Below are 20,897 nucleotides of genomic sequence, written 5' to 3'. Positions count from 1 at the left end.
GGAGAGCATGTCGGGGAGAGGACTGAGGAACTCTCCTTGGCTGCCCTCATTCTAGTCAGTGGCTGTCTCAAGAGACTCACTCTTTAATCCAGAAACTGAGGTGCAGAACCATCGCCACCAAAGTCACCAACCAGAGCTCAGTGCATGCCGGTACACTGGTTTTTATTCTATCAGACAGGACTCAGTGGCCAGCAGTGGCCCTAGCAAGGTGGGAGACCCTGGGAGGGACCTGAAGGTAAAACATTTTAAACACCATGCTTACCCTGCGGACTGCGAACTGTGCATTCATTAGGCTCTCAGACAGCACGGAAACATTTGTGAATCTTATCGCACCATAAAAACGGGGGTGACAATGGCTAGGCCCACAGTGTGCTGGAATAGAAGTACAGTCTGCTTTTTTGACAAAAATGGTCAACCTCTGCACAATCCAAAATTCTGCAAAAAGTACAGGTCTTGTTAAGAGTTTTATTAGCATAAGTATAGCTAAGCACGATATTTATCACTGTTGCGTCCTCTGTCCATGAGTCAAACACATGGCTGTCTCAATAGTCAAGCATGTGCCACCTCCTCGTGACGACTGATCGATCATTCCACTCAGCTAGGAACGTACAGTCTGAAGTGCAGCCATATATTATTCAAGTTGTTACAAGCTTTCTTTACAGTCTCTTTTTTTAGGTCTGCAAAACAGAGGGTGCAGCTTACGTCATGGTTCTTTTCTTTAGCAACGCTACACCAACTACACTTTGGAAAGACAAGAGAGTAAGCAAAACAGCATGAATATTGCTTTCCAGAAATAGCACAAAGCAACATGAGGTAGGTTGCCCTGTCAAATCTGCTCTGCACCCTCTCCTTGTTAGCCACACACAGCAAAGAGAAAGAGCGGAGAAAGAGAAGGAGGCTCGAAACAGAAGCTGGCCTGATCTGTTCAGTTTTGACAAAAATGGTGCCCAGATTAAAAATGGGAAAGACGAGGGAGAGAGAGAGCACAGGCAGGGTGATAGCCTATATTTACGTCCTTTGGAACAGTCTTATAGCGGTCGGAGCCTCATCCTGATGCTAATAGGAGAGGAGGTTGTAAATAGCCTGTGTGATTTATGTGCCTCAGGAACCCCCAAAGCCTTGGCAGGCCTTCTGCAGGGGTAGCTCCTTGCTCTGGGAAAACAAGAAACTAGTAGTTTCTTCTGAGGAAGCCCAAAAAAGACACTTATTGCTATGGCTTGCTTGTAAGCTAACATTTACCCAGTAGCTTGCCTGTTCCTTTGATTCTCCCTTTGGTATGCAACTGTTGATCGCCATGTAGCAATGCATGGATGTTAGAACATAATGGGCCTGGAGCGGATTACAGATTGCTGCTGCCCGGATAGAGTCACGCGATGGGGACATGGCTAGCTGAAATTCAGGCCTTCACCCAGACTAAAGAATTTGAAAGGAAAATTCTGGGAGCATTCTGAGTTTTCCTACAGCAAACAGCTCCCTGTTGTCGTCTCCGTTTTACCTGAACCATAAAGAATGTTGAGCCTTGAACATAAGGCACTCTACTCCAGCACACTCCAAACACTGTCCCATTCAAATGAAGTAGCCTACACAAACACACTCTGGTGCACACAATCCCTGAAGGGTTGATTTGTTAGACACATGGGATAGCCTTCCTTTTGAAAAGAGGGGGGGAAATTATGGAAAGCATAAACATTGAGACGATGAAATGTCATCGCTAAGCACTGACCTGAGAGTCTGCCACTGTTTACATGTTCTATAAATGTTCCGGCATTGACGTCAAACGCTTGCATGGGAGGAATGTTGTTTTCTGGGTAAACTTCTATGTGTGGTGCGGAATTCATTTCATACCGCTTTTTAGCGGTAGGGGAGGGTTTGGCTCGGTTTGAATATATCCCAGTTGAAATAGAGCTCCTCATATCCAAATAAAAGATAAAAAAACAGACCAGCATTTTATAGTGACGCACGTAATTATTTTGTAATAATATGATCCCTCAGAAGCTGCAGCTGCATATTGGCAGTGGCTTATTTTACAAAGAAAATCCCTGAAACATAAGTGAGTTTTTGTTTTGAAGCGCATCCTTTTCTTTAAAAATATAGTGTCACACTCTTAAGGGAACCTTGGAAGCTTCCAAGGAAAACCTTTGTATAGAAACATTCTATTCATAAATCATAGACCGCAACTTTAAAAACAAATGATCTTGGGCATAGCCAAGATCGCCAGTAAAGGCCTCTTGATATTAATGGGTGTGTATTGTGGCCTAGTCCAGAGAAAGTCCTTCAGCTGCCCATCTGCTCAAAAGAGGGTACCATCCCCCTGGGCTAAAAGCAGTGATCATGGACCCCTTCAGGATTCACACAACTTTATTTGTCAGCGATATAAATAGCGCCAGCCTTTAATGAAGTCTGACTTTCTCGGAGCTAAAATAGAACCCCTGTGGCCTCGCTGCTTCTCAGCCACAACAGTGGAGTCTGCAGCAGGATCAAGTTACATGTTCACACACAGAAACACGTGATACCAGTGTACTGGAGACAAGAACCAAGAGAGGTTGAAGTGTGTGCCACCTCCTGCTGGATTCAACAGCAAAGCATTTTGCCCTCCTTGGCATCTGGGGTGTCCATGGAACGTACCCATATAAATGCCAATCCATTTGCGTTTGTCACCACAGTGATTTGTAATGTAGTCAATTGCTGCACATTTTATAACAGTTGCCCTTCAAAACAGATATTAAAAGACAGCCCTTGGGATCACATGCAGGAGGCAAAAAGGCGCTGAGAGGACCCTGGTCCCTCCCAGAGGGAGCTCCGCTCAGTGACAGTTTCAGCACAAATGCATGAATCAATATTTGGAGAGCAGATCGAGTCCCAACTGGAGTTCCCTGGCCCGCAGCGGAGGACTCTGTGTGGGTAACGAGAGTCTGGGGACAGCTGGTCCGCCAGGGCGTCTCTGGTGTCAGCCAGGATGAATGCATCAGTGCACCAGCCACCCACCCACAACCTCGCCACGCCACCAATGGGACACTTCCTATTGAGGTAGTCCTGCATCCCCGTCCCGGGTGTGTCGGGCAAAATTGCACATACTTGTATCCGACCTGTCTAGGGCTTTTGAATGCTAGGAGGGGAGCATCAATAGTTGTATCCAGGTCTTTTCACCTTTATTTAACTAGTCGAGTCAATTAAGAACACATTCTTATTTTCAATGACAGCCTAGGAACGGTGGGTTAACTGCCTCGTTCAGGGGAAGAATGAATCCCTGAGCTGACAAGGTAAAAATCTGTCAATCTTGCAGTTAACTAGTCCAACGCTCTAACCACCTGCCTTACATTGCACTCTGAGGAGCCTGCCTGTTACGCGAATGCAGTAAGCCAAGGTAAGTTGCTAGCTAGCATTAAACTTATTGTAGGCCTCCCGGGTGGCGCAGTGGTTAAGGGCGCTGTACTGCAGCGCCAGCTGTGCCATCAGAGTCCCTGGGTTCGCCCAGGCTCTGTCGTAACCGGCCGCGACCGGGAGGTCCGTGGGGCGACGCACAATTGGCCTAGCGTCGTCCGGGTTAGGGAGGGATTGGTCGGTAGGGATCTCCTTGTCTCAACGCGCACCAGCGACTCCTGTGGCGGGCCGGGCGCAGTGCGCGCTAGCCAAGGTTAGGAGGTGCACGGTGTAGCCTCCGACACATTGGTGCGGCTGGCTTCCGGGTTGGATGCGCGCTGTGTTAAGAAGCAGTACGGCTGGTTGGGTATCGGAGGACGCATGACATTCAGCCTTCATCTCTCCCGAGCCCGTACGGGAGTTGTAGCAATGAGACAAGATAGTAGCTACTACAACAATTGGATACCACGAAATTGGGGAGAAAAAGAGGTGAAATAAAAAATAAAAAAAACTTATTGTAAAAAAACCAATCACAATCACTACACATGGTTGATGATATTATTAGTTTATCTAGCGTGTCCTGCATTGCATATAATCGATGCGGTGCGTATCGTTGCTCCAATGTGTACCTAACCATAAACATCAACGCCTTAAAATCAATACACAGAAGTATATCTTTTTAAACCTGCATATTTAGCGTTTTTTTTTTGTTAAATCCAGGTTAGCAGGCAATATTAACCAGGTGAAATTGTCACTTCTCTTGCGTTCATTGCTCGCAGAGTCAGGGAAAATGCAGTTTGGGCCTCCTTGCCAGAATTTTACGTAATTATGACATAACATTGAAGGTTGTGCAATGTAACAGGAATATTTAGACTTATGCATGCCACCCGTTAGATAAAATAAGGAACGGTTCCGTATTTCACTGAAAGAATAAACGTCTTGTTTTCGAGATGATAGGTCATTAATATGCTCGAATCTGGAAACTAAGGCTCATATTTCTGTGTTATGTTAGAACTAAGTCTATGATTTGATAGAGTAGTCTGACTGAGCAGTGGTAGGCAGCAGCAGGCTCATAAGCATTCATTCAAACAGCACTTACGTGCGTTTTGCCAGCAGCTCTGCTGTTTATGACTTCAAGCCTATCAACTCCCGAGATTAGGCTGGTGTAACCGATGTGAAATGGCTAGCTAGTTAGCAGGGTGCGCGCTAATAGCGTTTCAAATGGTGACGTCACTGAGACTTGGAGTAGTTATTCCCCTTGCTCTGCATGGGTAACGCTGCTTCGAGGGTGGCTGTTGTCGTTGTGTTCCTGGTTCGAGCGAGGAGAGGGACGGAAGCTATAGTGTTACACTGGCAATAAAGTGCCTATAAGAACATCCAATAGTCAAAGGTTAATGAAATACAAATGGTAGCGAGAAATAGTCCTATAATAACGACAACCTAAAACTTCTTACCTGGGAATATTGAAGACTCATGTTAAAAGAAACCACCAGCTTTCATATGTTCTCATGTTCTGAGCAAGGAACTTAAACGTTAGCTTTCATACATGGCACATATTGCACTTTTACTTTCTTCTCCAACACTTTGTTTGTGCATTATTTAAACCAAATTGAACATGTTTCATTATTTATTTGCGGCTAAATTGATTTTATTGATGTATTATATTAAGTTAAAATAAGTGTTAATTCGGGGCCTCCCGGGTGGCGCAGTGGTCTAGGGCACTGCATCACAGCGCTAGCAGAGACTCTGGGTTCGCACCCAGGCTCTATCGCAGCCGGCCGCGACCGGGAGGTCCGTGGGGCGACGCACAATTGGCCTCAAACTCTTTTGTATCGTCTGAAATCTCCAAAGATTGGAAAGCTGCCACATTCATCCCCCTCTTCAAAGGGGGCGACACTAGACCCAAACTGCTACAGACCTATATCTATCCTACCCTGCCGTTATAAGGTCCTCCGCCACGCTCAAGGTCCCAAACGATATCATAACCGCCATCGATAAGAGACATTACTGTGCAGCCGTCTTCATCGACCAGGCCAAAGCTTTCGACTCTGTCAATCACCACATTATTATTGCCAGGCTCAACAGCCTTGGTTTCTCAAATGACTACCTCGCCTGGTTCACCAACTACTTCTCAGACAGAGTTCAGTGTGTCAAATCGGAGAGCCTGTTGTCCGGACGTCTGGCAGTCTCTATGGGGGTGCCACAGGGTTCAATTCTCAGGCCGACTCTCTTCTCTGTATACGTCATTGTCGCCGCTCTTGCTGCTGGTGATTCTTTGATCCACCTCTACGCAGACGACACCATTCTGTGTACTTCTGGCCCTTCTTTGGACACTTAACAAACCACCAGCCTCCAACTGCTCTTAAATGCAAGTAAACTAAATGCATGCTCTTCAACCGATCCCTGCCTGCACCTGCCCGCCCACCCAGCATCACTATTCTGGACTTATTTGTTCTGACTTACCTGGACGGTATTTGTAGCTGTCCACATATTGTAAATCTAGAATTGGCTTCCTATTTCGCAACAAAGCATCCTTCACTCATGCTGCCAAACATACCCTCATAAAACTGACCATCCTACCGATCCTCGACTTCAGCAATGTCATTTACAAAATAGCCTACGCCACTCTACTCAACACATTTGATGCAGTCTATCACAGTGCCATTTGTTTTGTCAAAGTCCCATATACTACCCCCCACTGTGACCTGTATGCGCTTGTTGGCTGGCCCTCGCTTCATATTCGTCGCCAAACCTACTGGCTCCAGGTCATCTACAAGACTTTGCTAGGTAAAGCCCCGCCTTGTCTCAACTCACTGGTTACCATAGCAGCACCCACCTGTAGCACGTATCACTCCAGCAGGTATATTTCACTGGTCACCCCCAAAGCCAATTCCTCCATTGGCTGCCTTTCCTTCCAGTTCTCTTCTGCCAATGACTGGGACAAACTGCCAATTTTTTTTTATAATAATCACTGAAGCTGGAGACATATCTCCCTCACTAACTTTAAAGACCAGCTATCAGAGCAGCTCACAAATCACTGCACCTGTACATGGCCCTTCTGTAAATAGCCCATCAAACTACCTCATCCCCATACTGTATTTATCTAGCTCCTTTGCACCCCAGTATCTCTACTTGTACAGTATCTCTACTTGCACATCTCTACTTGCACACATGTTTAATTGCTATATTGTAATTATTTCACCACTATGGCCTATTTATTGCCTTAACTCGCTTATTTGCACACTGTATATAGACTTTCTACTGTAATATTGACTGTGTTTTGTTTATTCCATGTGCAGCTGTATTATTGTGTGTCGAACTGCTTTGCTTTTATCTTGGCCAGGTCGCAGTTGTAAATGAGAACTTGTTCTCAACTAGCCTACCTGTTTAAATAAAAAGGTACAATTAAAAATTTTATCATTTGTGGGTTCGATTTACAGGCTCAAAATGGAAATAACTTTCTTCTGAAACTCGTCAGTCTATTCTTGTTCTGAGAAATGAAGGCTATTCTATGTGAGAAATTGCCAAGAAACTGAAGATCTCGTACAACGCTGTGTACTACTCCCTTCACAGAACAGAGCAAAACGGGCTCTAACCAGAATAGAAAGAGCAGCGGGAGAACCCGGTGCACAACTGAGCAAGAGGACAAGTACATTAGTGTCTAGTTTGACAAACCGACGCCTCACAAGTCCTCAACTGGCAGCTTCATGAAATAGTACCCACAAGTCAACAGCGAAGAGGCGAGACTGCAACTCTGCCTAGAAGGCCAGCATCCCAAAGAAAAAGACATATCACAGACTGGCCAATGAAAATATTAAGATCGGCAAAAGAACCAAATCGGATCACAAAGAATATCCGTGAGACGCAGAAAAAATGAAAAGATGCTGAGGAGTACTTGACACCATCTGTCAAGCATGGTTGAGGCAATGTGATGGTCTGGGGGTGCTTTAGTGGTGGTAAAGTGGGAGATTTGTACAGGGTAAAAGGGATCTTGACGAAGGCTATCACTCCTTTTGCAACGCCATGCTGTACCTTGTGGACGGCGCTTAATTGGAGCCAATTTCCTCCTACAACAGGACAATGACCCAAAGCACAGCTCCAAACTATGCAATAACTATTTGGGGAAGAAGCAGTCAGCTGTTATTCGGTCTATAATGGAGTGGCCAGCACAGTCACCGGATCTCAACCCTATTGAGCTGTTGTGGGAGCAGCTTGACCGTATGGTACATAAGTGCCCATCAAGCCAATCCAACTTGTGGGAGGTGCTTCAAGAAGCATGGGGTGAAGTCTTTTCAGATTACCTCAACAAATTGACAACTAGAATGCCAAAAGGTCTGCAAGGCTACAATTGCTGCAACTGGAGGATTCTTTGACAAAAGCAAAGTTTGAAGGAGACTTAAAACAAAAAATGTAATCATTATTTATAACCTTGTCAACGTCTTGACAATATTTCCCATTCGTTTTACAACTAATTTCATGTCTGTTTTCATGGAAAACAAAAGGACATATCTAAGTGACCCCAAACTTTGAGTGGGCGCACTCACATAACTGCTTTTCTGCAATAATATCCTGCCTCTAAATATACCCCCCCCCCAACCATAATAGGACTACTCTAATTACTACCACTAACAATATCAGGTAAGAGTCGACTCCCATTACGATATTTTTAGCATTAGTATGGGATAAAATGTTTGTACATTCATTATTATTGATGTTTAAGAATTTCTGATCAGTAATGAGCCTATCACAATCTAAAAGTCAGAAATTATTTTAGATAAGAGTTGATTAAGAGAAAGGATTCAGCAGATATGACTTCTATTTGACCAAGACAGATTACACAAATTACACAATAAACCTAATTATAATCTAGTCAGTTCAACAACATAGCATATCTAGAGTGAAGGTTGTCAGAGACTGTTGGTCAGTAGGTAATGCTTCATGACAGCCAGCTGAGGTGAAGACAGTTCCAGGACAGTGCCTCTGACACATCCCATTGATCGTGGAGTGCAGGGCAGGTAGCAATGTAGGTAAGGTAAGAGATGATTGTCTGGGAATACACCACGCATGTACAGACACACACACCCACCCAACTCCACCATCCCAGACATGGAAGAGAGCACAGCACAGGGCTGGTAAACAGGCGTGACATGCCTGGGCGCCCATTATAGCACTGGAACATAAGAGGGGGGAGAGTGCTGCGGGTTGACAAGCCCTGGTGGTGACGGGGGGGGGGGGGGGGGGGGGGGGGCATTGCTATATTTAAATTTGTCTTAATTTAGCAACCTCTAGGAAGAAAACAAGCTTAGTACTCAAATAATACTCTGAATATTCCCCCACACATCACTGTTGGTGGGTAGCAAATGTCCTCTACTTGTGGAGGTCCTCTACTCGTGGAGAGCAGACTATAACAGACTCATGTACAGGACAGCGAGAACACAGCAGGCCTGCTCTGCAGTCAGTCCCTCCATACATTTTCACCCCTCACATAACTCTTGCATCCATCTTGAAACTGAAAACATACACAGAACATTCAAAATTCATAAAACTGTTACCCAAGGCCCCATATGATTCATAATGCGGTTTGAATGGACTAAATAAGGCATTTTGGATCCGTCAGAAAAAGGACCACAACAAATCAAGCAGAGTATGACTAAACGACAAGAAGCTTTTAAGACAACCCTTTAATTAGGCCTATCACAAGGCACATCTAATTTGAGCATGGCATATTGAAACTAAAATCAGGGATTTCTAAAAAAGATTAGGACTACTAAATTAGCTACAATTCAAACTACCAAATGCATATGCAAGGAACCAGCCAAGCCTAGTACCTTCCCTGCATAGAGTGGTAGAATGAGGGCTAATGGTGGAATCATGGGTTGTTTCAGAAAGGGGTTGTCGGTGTAAACGGGACTATCAAACATTCCATCTCAATAAGGATCTGGACCACATGAAAGGCCCTAGTGATTCCTGGTTGGCTCACAGTTCCGACGCATACGTCTGCACTTGCCTGCTCATAATTACAGGTCCCTGTTGCAGTGAGGGTTGTGGGCAGCCTCCAGCAGCTGGCTGTAGTGCGTAGCCTCGTGCTAGCATATTACCTGCTCTAAAAAAAACATCTGCAAACTCCAAAACCGTTTTGACGTAGCAACCGGCCAAGAGGCTCAGAACATGCAGGGCTTTAAAAAAGGGCTCCAACTGTATAGCTGGATTGCAACAGTCATGACAGAGTTGGCAATAACTGAACTCGAGTTTCAATACGAGCCCTTATGAGTCTTTTTGAGAAGAACGTTTTTCAAATTTGTACAATTTGCATCATGTGATTACTGTGATCCCTTTGTGACCAATGGGCCAAAAGGAGGACCAAGGCAGTGAACAATTACAAGGTAGTGACTAGTGACTGAGGCATAACTGTGACAAAGCACCTTGTGCCACTAAACCAATTGGTTAAAATGCATGACTGTGAAAGTGTTTTGTGGCCTAGTGACCTTGTTCTTGGCCCCATATAAGCCCCAACAATCCCTTGTTGACATCACCACAGCATCTTTCAAAGAAACTGGAACAAATCAATGTTCTACCTCATCCAGTGAGAATAGACCTCTGACCACTGTACAGATGTACAAAGCAAAGTGGAGGGTGGTGACAGCCAGCTGCAGGAAGAGGGCGATAACATAATGAAGTCACAGGCTGATCACTGAAAGTCATCATGTTGAAGTGAAATGACCAGGAGGGAGATACAGATCCATGTTTGCATGCCAGTGATTTCACATGGTGTGTTACAATGATATAGCCTAATGATGATATAGACCTCCAAGCCAATATCAGCTATATCAGATCTCCAAGTGTATGCTGCTCCCAAGTCTAGCCACTAAGTCTAGCAAGATGAAGGAGCTGATCATGGACTACAGGAAAAGGAGGGCCGAACAGGCCCACATTAACAGCTTCTACCCCAAAGCCATAAGACTGATGAACATCTAATCAAAATGGCCACCCGGACTATTTACATTGACCTCCCTTTGTTTTTACACTGCTGCTACTCGCTGCTTATTATCTATGCATAGTCACTTTACCCCTATCTACATGTACAAATTACCTCGACTAACCTGTACCCCTCTACACAGTACAAGATACTGTATATAGCCTCGTTATTGTTATGTAATGTTCGTGTTACTTTTAGATTTTTTTATTTAGTAAATATTTTAACTATTTATTTTAACGGCATTGTTGGTTAAGAGCTTGTGACAAACATTTGAAGAGTTATTGTTGTGCTGAAGAATGTGCCGTTTACTGTTAAATCACTTGAAATACAGTAAACATTGAATAAGTCTGAACATCTCTTAAATGTACTTTAACACGCAATGAAATTTCTGATGCTGATTCTTAAAATACAGGACATGTAGCCAAGTTTGTGTGCATAAACATGTCGACAACTCAGTAAGTTATATAAATACAGGAGGATTTTCAGGAGACCAAGCCAGTGACAAGTCAATCTAGTTTATTTAGCTCACCTATCACCTAGCTGTAATTGCCACCCGACTAAGGAGTTCACTCATCATTGATTTTTTTCTTTGAAGAATGTCAGTGTGATTTGTCTGAAACAGAATGGCAGGTTTGACAGGGTCAGGTATCTGGTTGCTGCAAATTCATTCAGTCACCCATTCAGTTGCAAATCTGTAATCCATCTAATCCCAAATTATTCCCTCTGATCTGCAGCAGTAAGTGCTGCTTTTCCATGATCTAAATCAAGGTTTGATTAATACAAAATATTGCCAAGCCTCTAAAGTGTCGCAGCGGTCTTCGGCACTGCATCGCAGTGTTGCGGCGTCATTAAGGCCTGGGGTTCGTTCTCAGGCTGTGTCACAACCGGCCATGACCGAGAGTCCCGTAGGGCGGCGCACAATTGGCCAAGCATCATCCGGGTTAGGGGACAGTTTGGCCGGGGGGGGGGTGGCTTAACTTGACTCCTCTCGCTCAAGCGACTCCTTGTAGCGGGCCGGGCGCTTGCAAGCTGGCTTCCGGGTTAAGCGAGCAGGTGTTAAGAAGCACGGCTTGGCGGGTCATGTTTTGGAGGACGCATGACCCGACCTTCGCCTCTCCCGAGCCCATTGGGGAGTTGCAGGGAGAAGATGGTGATCACGAGATTGGGTAGAAAAAAGGGGTAAAAATGACACAAAAAAACAAATCAATTACCATATGCAGCAAGAGTCTACTGCACTGGTTGTGTCAGTCGCACACAAAGCCTTTCCCTGTAAACTAGAATGCCCGCTTAAAAATCAGACAGAGCCATCTGTTGTCCACAGTGATAGTCAAACCAACACACACGCCACCTGATGACACTTTTTCTCCAGTGACAAAACAGCAGCATGCAGCTTACACACAAACAAATACACCAGGCACAGAAACAAAGGCAAACCATTAAAAGGTATAGGGTAGACAGTCGTATGCCTGCTACTTATTTAACCACAGTTCACATCATGGAGTAAATGGCAGATGAGTCTCAATACATCAGGGCATATGGAAGGAGCAAGGGCATAGATTCACCTCTAGCCGATTAGAATGGTCAGCACCAGTTATGGAGCCCTTCAAGTCACTGATGTCATGGAGGTTGGATTATCATACACAACCGTTCCAAGTTTTTGGTCACTTAGAAATGTCCTTTGTTTTCCATGAAAACATACATGAAATGAGTTGTAAAATTAATAGGAAATAGTCAAGAAGTTGACAGGGTTATAAATAAGGATTTTAAATTGAAATAACAATTAATAATAATTGTGTTCAAACTTTGCTTTCGTCAAAGAATCCTCCAGTTGCAGCAATTACAGCCTTGCAGACCTTTGGCATTCAGGTTGTCAATTTGTTGAAGTAATCTGAAGAGATTTCACCCCATGCTTCCTGAAGCACCTCCCACAAGTTGGATTGACTTGATGGGCACTTATGTACCATACGGTCAAGCTGCTCCCACAACAGCTCAAATAGGGTTGAGATCCGTTGACTATAATGGAATGGCCAGCACAGCTAGAATACCAGCTGACGACTTCTTCCCTAAATAGTTATTGCATAGTTTGGAGCTGTGCTTTGGGTCATTGTCATGTCGTAGGAGGAAATTAGCTCCAATTAAGCACCGTCCTCAGGGTATACCATGGTGTTGCAAAATGGAGTGATAGCCTTACTTCAAGATCCCTTTCACCCTGTACAAATCTCCCACTTTACTACCACCAACGCACCCCCAGACCATCACATTGCCTCCACCATGCTTGATAGATGGCGTCAAGTACTCCTCAGCATCTTTTCATTTTTTTCTACATCTCACGAATGTTCTTTGTGATCCGAGCACCTCAAAACTTTGATTATTTTGCCCATCTTAATCTTTTCATTGGCCAGTCAGATATGGCTTTTTCTTTGCAACTCTGCCTAGAAGGCCAGCATCCCAGAGTTGCCTCTTCGCTGTTGACGTTGAGACTGGTGTTTTGCGGGTACTATTTCATGAAGCTGCCAGTTGAGGACTTGAGGCATCGGTTTGTCAAACTAGACACTAATGTACTTAGAGCCCGTTTGCTCTGTTCTGTGAAGGGAGTAGTACACAGCGGTGTACGAGATCTTCAGTTTCTTGGCAATTTCTCACATGGAAGAGCCTTCATTTCTCAGAACAAGAATAGACTGACGAGTTTCAGAAGAAAGTTATTTGTTTCAGGCCATTTTGAGCCTGTAAATCGAACCCACAAATGCTGATGCTGCAGATACTCAACTAGTCTAAAGAAGGACAGTTTTATTGCTTCTTTAATCAGAACAGTTTTCAGCTGTCATAACATAATTGCAAAAATAGTTTTCTAATGATCAATTAGCCTTTTAAAATTATAAACTAGGATTAGTTTACGTGTCATTGGAAAACAGGAGTGATTGCTGATAATGGGCCTCTGTACGCCTATGTAGATATTCCATGAAAATTAATTCCACCGTTTCCAGCTACAATAGAAATGTACAACATTAACAATGTCTACACTGTATTTCTGATCTATTTCATGTTATTTTAATAGACAATTTTCTTTGCTTTTCTTCAAAAACAAGGACATTTCTAAGCGACACCAAACTTTTGAACGGTAGTGTATGTCTGGAGAAACAGTAACAAATCAGATTTATCATATGAGGAAACCACTGATATCGTGTGAGGTTGGATCATCATAAAACCTATATGTCTGGACTGAGCAACGGTAACACTGCTAAAACAGGTGCAGCCAGGAAGCTTCCGGTGGAGGGTAACCATTGTTGCCGCAGGTCAGGTCCCCGTCACTTTATGATCCTGGTTGAGCCGATCAAAAGGACCTGGCATTCCTTTATTTCCTGTGGTCTTGATGGTGGAGCTTTTTAATAAACATGTTAAGTGTTAAGGACTTGTCTACTGCGTCTGTGGACAACAAAGACCTCCCTTCACAGGGTCCAGTTTTTGTAACAGGCTGGCATTTACAAACCTGAGCAAAAACACCTTCAGTAGCACCTCACACTTCGAGGGAAATTCTACTAAAGTTACAAAAACTTTTCACAGGATTAAAGTACAAGGTGTCAAGACAGTCAGAGCAGAAAAACTTTGGTGCATTTTGTAAACTCACTACTTTTTCCCCCCTTTACTAGCGCCAACTTTATCTTGAGCATAGTCCTTGACACGATAGAACACGTATGCTCATTGTAATAGGAAACACCTTATTTAAAGAAACAGCCTTTGCCTAGCCTATTATCTACCCATCCATCTAGGACCTATTTTACAGGAACACACAAACCAGGTAAAGTCCCCAAAAAGGTCCTGCCCCAGATTCTAAAAGCTCTTTAAAACATGACTAAATCACCATTACCAAATGTCAGCACGATCCAGTCATGTTTTTCACAAATTAACCGTACCAAGGTCAGTGCCAGCGGGACAATTCATGAAGGTTAGAAAACCAAAGAAAATGCGCACATCCACTTATTTGAACAGGTGTCGGGTAAACAAGCATATGCAAGAGAACCACCCACATGCTGCTCTATAGCCGTTCTGCTCTGTTGATTTAAGCACGGGTGAGCAGTAAATCCATCCCCCCCATCCTCTCAGCGCACACTAGGACGTAGAAGCTGTAGATGACAAGAGTCCAAAACTTGAGTGGCCGTAGTCAGTTTCTATGCATTCCTTTTAAAAGTCCTTCCCTCAAAAGCAGCCTCAACAATAACATGGGGTAACAGACAAAAACACTACACCTACAAAACACTACAAAAAAATGGCATCCTCTCAGGTGCTCAGACATGCACCCACCCACCCTCTGCCCTCAACCCCCTGCATGACTCACCAGCACTGGGCATGGCAGACACCTGGGACTGGGGCAGCAGTTCCAGAGGTTGCTCCCTGCTGGACACGGCGTCTGAGGAGAAGCAGGACTCGGTCTCATAGATGGTCTGCAACATTGCGCACAGCCCCGGCACGGTGGGCCTTAAAAGCATGCCAGTGCAAGGGTGTCCTTCCAACACATATGGGAAAACAAAAAAAACACTATCCAGGCAAGTTTCAGTTGCAGAAAATGAGAGAAAACATTGGACTAGATGAGAAGGTGAACACTGCAAAATCCCTCTTAGATCTTTAAAGAAAACTCCAGAATTCCTCTTCTAGAGATGAAACTACTGATGGAGAGAGATCCTTGAAGTTCCATGGCTCAAAACAGAACTGTAGTGTCTTCAGGTGAACAGTGAGAGTTGTTCACAGCAAAGGCTACAGAAGAAACAAAACAAGTAGTTTGGCCAGAGGCGAGAAGACCAGCACTGAACCACTCAGAGGAGCAAAGTTAAAATACACACCGCCCTCTTAGAGTTACGTAGGCTTCTCAAAACACCACGCATGAAAAACTGTCAAGCTGGGGAAAATAAATAGCAGGCAGCACACAAAAATTTTTTATCTGCGAATCTCGTCCAAAAAGCACCAGTCGTCTGTGTCGCAAGCAGAGTAGACGTGGACACAGTCAGCTCAATAGTCTGGCTGTCACTGTGTCGGCGAAGATCTGAGAGCGCCACGGGAGAGATCAGCGAATGGCGAGAGGAGAGTGAGAAGGAGGAGCGAGATAGAGAAGAGGGGGAGAGAGAGTGAAGCTGAAAATAGATCACTAGGAGGTTGTGTAGACGGTGTTCGGGAGGTAGACTTTTGTTGACAGCATTGAATGTTAACCTCCTAGTCTCTCCTCCTACTGCAGCGTGTCCTCCTCGTTCTCGTCGCAAAGGCAGCGCTGCTGCACTCTGCATCTGCCACAGAGGAGAAAGCAGTCAGAACGTGCCAGAACCACCCATCACCTCAACCAGTGGTAGACGAATGAAAACCTGCAGCGTCTTTCCAAAAAAGGGGTTGTCCCCTAGCCTAGATCTCCTTTTGTTTTTTTTAATTTGTTCATTTATTTCCCCCCCCCCCCCGCTGTGTTGCAGATCACAGAGGTAGAAGAGGAGCGGTACTGAGTTTACAAACAGACTGGGCTGCTCAGGGTGGCTGGAAATAGCTGCCGAGTGGCAGGGGAGGGGCGGGGCTAGGGCTATAAATAGAGACGAGAGCTGAGGGTGTTTGAGAAGGCAGGGAGGGAGAGGAGAGGGAATGGAGGGGGCCTTGTTCATTCAAATAGCACTGAGCCAATCGAGTGCTGTTCCCAGTGCCGAGGGGGGTGGAGGATTGCTGATGGAAAGGGGGGGGGGGGGGGGGGGGTACAGCGACCCCATTGGAACCTTGAAGTGCGAGGACAGACAAGCAACAATGGCTAATGCAGGCAGACACAAAGTCAGTTAAACACTCACATCCTGCAAATGATCAGAAAAGCTTTGCTAGCACCAAACGCTTCTGCACATTAGGGGTAAGTAATTATTATCGAGGCTAACTGCATCAGCAGCTCACTCGGGTCACCATTCCACCAACACAAAGTGGGTTAGACTCCACAGATGTCAAGTGTAGCACAATTTGTTGCACCAGATATGTTAAAAAGTTATTTCATGAGTTAGCTGCTTCTGGATGAGTAGCCATTAAGCATTTACAGGCTAAGTACTAACCAGCAGGACAAAATGCGCATGAAAATACATTTGCAACGCAACATTTTCATATTGTACCATCACTGTATAGAATCAAAGCAACCTACACACATCTATATATACACACACAATAATGCTAAATTATTCAGAATAAAATGCCGCAAATGATAAACACTTCGATCATAATATTGTCTGTGACTCCACCAAGGGCAGCAGCTGGGCTAATAAACAACTGTTAATGGCCTGATGTGTTCAGATTGGAGAGTGAAACAATGGATGACATTGCACCAGGAATCCCAAAAATCAGCCATTCCTGGCTATGTTAGCCACTTTATTCTCAGATGGTCACAGCGCCATTTTAAACTCAAACGGTTATGAGGGACTTGGCCCCTGGGACCAATCAAAGAGGGGGCTTTCTCCAGTCCCCATTGGACCACAGCAGATGTGATAGGACCTTCCATCCGTGCCAACTAAAATGCGCCCTATTAAATGTGTAGCCAAACTCTGTGTGTGTGGTAAATCTCCTTCACTATAGTGATATATGCATATTAAGAAGCATCCTCCTTCTCCTTAACCAGTAGCTCTAGCCTCGTTGAAATACATAGCAAACACAGATTCAAAATGAAAAAGACAGCCTTAATTAGAAGTTAACTTTCTCTTAAAGACAGAGAATCCACAGTCCAATTTAAAGGACAGTTGCTGCTTGGCATATTGACAAGAGCCAAGTGCTTTTTTGAACTTCTGCCACTGGGCTGCCCCATTGGGCAACCAGCTCGGACCAGCTCCGACCAGCTGTGGCTCTCTAAGCTGCGAATAGACTGGATGCACCACCTGCCACTCCAAAACAAACATGACTACAATTGGCTAAAAGGCAGTTTGTGAGAATTCCAACCTGACAAAAGGAGAGTGGGAATCAGCTAGGTATCTCAGTTTGAGAAAAGAGTAGAGCAGCAGTCTGTGCATTGCCAAAAATCTAATCCAACCCCTGCCATTACTCTCCACTCACACCCATTATTTATAGGTGAATGTATCTTTCTGGCTTCCTGACGTACATTGGGCTTATATTAGCTTGAGGCAAATGTAGGAGGAGTGGGGAGAGGCCGCAAAGTTGTTTTTTCTGTACCTTTTTTGGGCATAGGATGAACTTGCGCAGTTAATGTCAAGGACTTTGGTGGCTAACTTTGTTTGACAGAGGACCTCTGTTTGGCGTAAGCTGGGCTTGACCCAATTAAGAGCTAACCAATCCAAATAGACAACCCTCACCTGCAAGAAACTGGAGGCAAAACACGCTGAACAAACTGAGGTTTTGTAAATCTTGGGCTGTGGATCAAGCTGGGCTCTAACTGAGGAGATTCGTCTCAAGACTGCATTCCTCTGCAGTCTTAAGGCCAAGGCTATTCTACTGGCAGCCCAGATACAGCCCATTTATTAATTTAGCCCTGTGATCAATTTTGAAAATGAATAAAAAAGACATCCCTGCCAAAATACGGACATTCAGTGCCAAAATGACAAGTACTTTGGTGGTCGTCTATAGTGTAGTTTCTACCGTCTATTTTTGTTCATATGAATTTGTCGCTAACATTTGAACAGTTTAAACTATAAAATATTATGACCCCATTCCTGAACTCTGACTCAGGAACACATATTTGCCTTCTGTTTCCCTCAGACTCACAAATACTCGTTAGAAGGGAGTGTGAGAAAGAAAATATGTAAGACACACCTAATGACTGAGGGAAATTAATTCAAAGAATACTTCCTGATTTGACATATGTTTGTGTTATTTATTGAGATGCTTAGGTTTTCAGATGGTCATTTTAAAATTATCTTTAAACTTCTTCGGGATCGGTGTCCCTCCCACAGGACGTTTGAGCTGACATAACATTAGCCTGAGGCTGTAAGTAACAAGAAAATTTCCCAGGACATTAACATATCCAATATTGGCAGAAAGCTTAAATTCTTGTTAATCTAACTGCAGTCCAATTTACAGTAGCTACTAGTGAAATAATATCATGCTATTGTTTGAGGAGAGTGCACAGTTTTGAACATGAAGTTATTAATTAACAAATTAGGCATATTTGGGCAGTCTTGACACCATTTTGAACAAATGCAATGGCTCATTTGATCAGTCAAACTATGCACACACTGCTGCCATCTAGTGGCCAAATTCTAAATTGCAGCTGGGCTGGAATAATACATTATGGCCTTTCTCTTGCATTTCAAAGACTTGTATTTTTTTGTATAAAGATTGTTTTTTTCTTTCTGTAAGATTTTACCAGATCTATTGTGTTATATTCTCCTACATTGCTTTCACAATCTAAAAAAAAATATATGTTTCCTTTCAAATGGTACCAAGAAAATGCATATCCTTGCAACAAGGCCCAAGTTACAGGCAGTTAGATTTGGGTGTCATTTTAGAGGAGAATTGGAAGTAAAAAAAAGGGGCGGATCCTTATCTTTTAATAGCTAAAATAGTAAGCGAGCACTGCGCCTTGTTCTTTACAATGAGAAAAATGTTTTGGATGCACCGCAACTTACGTTGTTTGAGCGCCCTCCACTTTAATTTTGAGAAAAGTGCTTTATTGGTGTGTGGGCACGCACTTCTTTTTTAATACATTTCTTCGAAGAATAACTGCATGTGGAAAATGTCTGGCCTGCCTGCAATTCACTTTTTTTTTAAAAACACACATCTGTAAGAATATAGTTAAATAGCCCTGGGCTAGGCTGTATCAACAACTCCTCAACAGTGTGAAAGACAAATGGTCATATTCTGGAGCTTATTAAACCTGAATCTGGGAAGGTTCTAGGGATTTCTCAAGACTGTGAAGAACAACGTCTGGTCTTGAATTCAGATTGATATATCTATCTCTCTCACACACACACACACACACTTGAGGAAGGAATCCCAAAGCTTAAGACCAGTGAAAACCTCCTGAACGTCAATACCAAAATTAAAGCACAGCAGCAGAGATAGTCAGACACTGAAATGTAGTAATGCAAGCCGTAACAAAAACAAGAAAAAGAGAAGCTAAAAAATAATAACACCCAAGATGGACTGCAAGCAATTGCAGGAAAGGCTTCCCATGAGTCAGCGCCATGAAAATCCTTTTGAGACGTTCCCATTCACACTTCCTCAGTGGGTGAGTTTACTGTGAGAGAGGTGCAGATAACTGCCCCGCTGAGGACCGGCCCTGACGTCAGGGCACGCAAATGCAGAACTGACACCAACAGTGTCAGAGAACTGAGGTTAACGTCAAATGTGATCTATATATGACTGAGCGGAACTCCCCTAACAATATAATGGTAATTATGAAACTAACGGTTAGAGAATATATTTCGTTTAACAGATAATTGCAAGAAACAGAGGATGATTTTGTAATTTCCCAATTTGATCAAAAATGCTTCTTTGCCCACATAACCAATAGGGCTCGGAATTGCCAGGGAGCTTTCGATAAGATATTATCACGATACTTAGATGCCAGTAGCATATGTATGTTAAGGTTTTCTTCCTCTGAAGAGTAGGTGTAGCAGGGATCGGACCAAAATGCAGCGTGGTTATCTTCATACATCTTTAACCTGTTAGAGCTCTAGGGGCGCTATTTCATTTTTGGATAAAAAACGTTCCCGTTTTAAGCGCGATATTTTGTCACGAAAAGATGCTCGACTATGCATATTCTTGACAGTTTTGGAAAGAAAACACTCTGAAGTTTCAGAATCTGCAAAGATTTTGTCTGTAAGTGCCCCAGAACTCATTCTACAGGCGAAACCAAGATGATGCATCACCCAGGAATTAGCAGAATTTCTGAAGCTCTGTTTTCCATTCTCTCCTTATATGGCTGTGATTGCGCAACGAATGAGCCTACACTTTCTGTCGTTCGCCCAAGGTCTTAGCAGCATTGTGACGTATTTGTAGGCATATCATTGGAAGATTGACCATAAGAGACTACATTTTCCAAGTGTCCGCCTGGTGTCCTGCGTCGAATTCGGTGCGCAATTGCCAGCTGCTTCTACTTTACCATTTGATTCAGGGGAGAAAGCATGTGTCCAAGAACGATGTATCAATGAAGAGATATGTGAAAAACACCTTGATGATTGATTCTAAGCAACGTTTGCCATGTTTTCAGTCGATATTATGGAGTTAATTTGGAAAAAAAGTTTGCGTTTTGAGGACTGAATTTATGGTTTTTTTTGGTAGCCAAATGTGATGTATAAAACGGAGCTATTTCTAATACACAAGGAATCTTTTTGGAAAAACTGAGCATCTGCTATCTAACTGAGAGTATCCTCATTGAAAACATCAGAAGTTCTTCAAAGGTAAATTATTTTATTTGAAGGCTTTTATGTTTTTGTTAATGTTGCGTGCTGGATGCTAACGCTAATGCTAACGCTAAATGCTAACGCGAAATGCTAACTCTAGCTAGCTACTTTTACACAAATTATTGTTTTCCTATGGTTGAGAAGCATATTTTGAAAATCTGAGATGACAGTGTTGTTTACAAAAGGCTAAGCTTGAGAGATGGCATATT

At 43.7% G+C, this 20,897-nt stretch overlaps 1 protein-coding gene across 10 annotated transcripts in view; it reads right to left on the bottom strand.

Annotated features, from left to right (window-relative positions):
• The window catches only part of hdac5 (histone deacetylase 5), an 85,689-nt gene that overhangs the window by 40,189 nt on the left and 24,603 nt on the right, over positions 1-20,897 (bottom strand). For 5 of the 10 annotated variants that reach the window (XM_021557966.2, XM_036941129.1, XM_036941130.1 and 2 more), the window contains exon 1: positions 14,670-15,663. The exons of 2 other annotated variants lie outside the window; for them this stretch is intronic. In XM_021557966.2, the coding sequence (XP_021413641.1) occupies positions 14,670-14,820 (151 nt within the window). In that variant the 5' untranslated portion in view covers positions 14,821-15,663. Of the gene's footprint in view, positions 1-14,669; positions 15,665-20,897 lie in introns of those variants that run through there. 3 more of the 10 variants (XM_021557967.2, XM_021557970.2, XM_021557968.2) reach the window with 3 other exon arrangements.

The sequence above is a fragment of the Oncorhynchus mykiss genome, chromosome 13 (genome assembly GCF_013265735.2).
Source record: "Oncorhynchus mykiss isolate Arlee chromosome 13, USDA_OmykA_1.1, whole genome shotgun sequence".
In the NCBI taxonomy this organism is placed as follows: Eukaryota; Metazoa; Chordata; class Actinopteri; order Salmoniformes; family Salmonidae; genus Oncorhynchus; species Oncorhynchus mykiss.
Note: the sequence above shows the minus strand (reverse complement) of the source record. Positions and strands in the feature narration are given on the sequence as shown.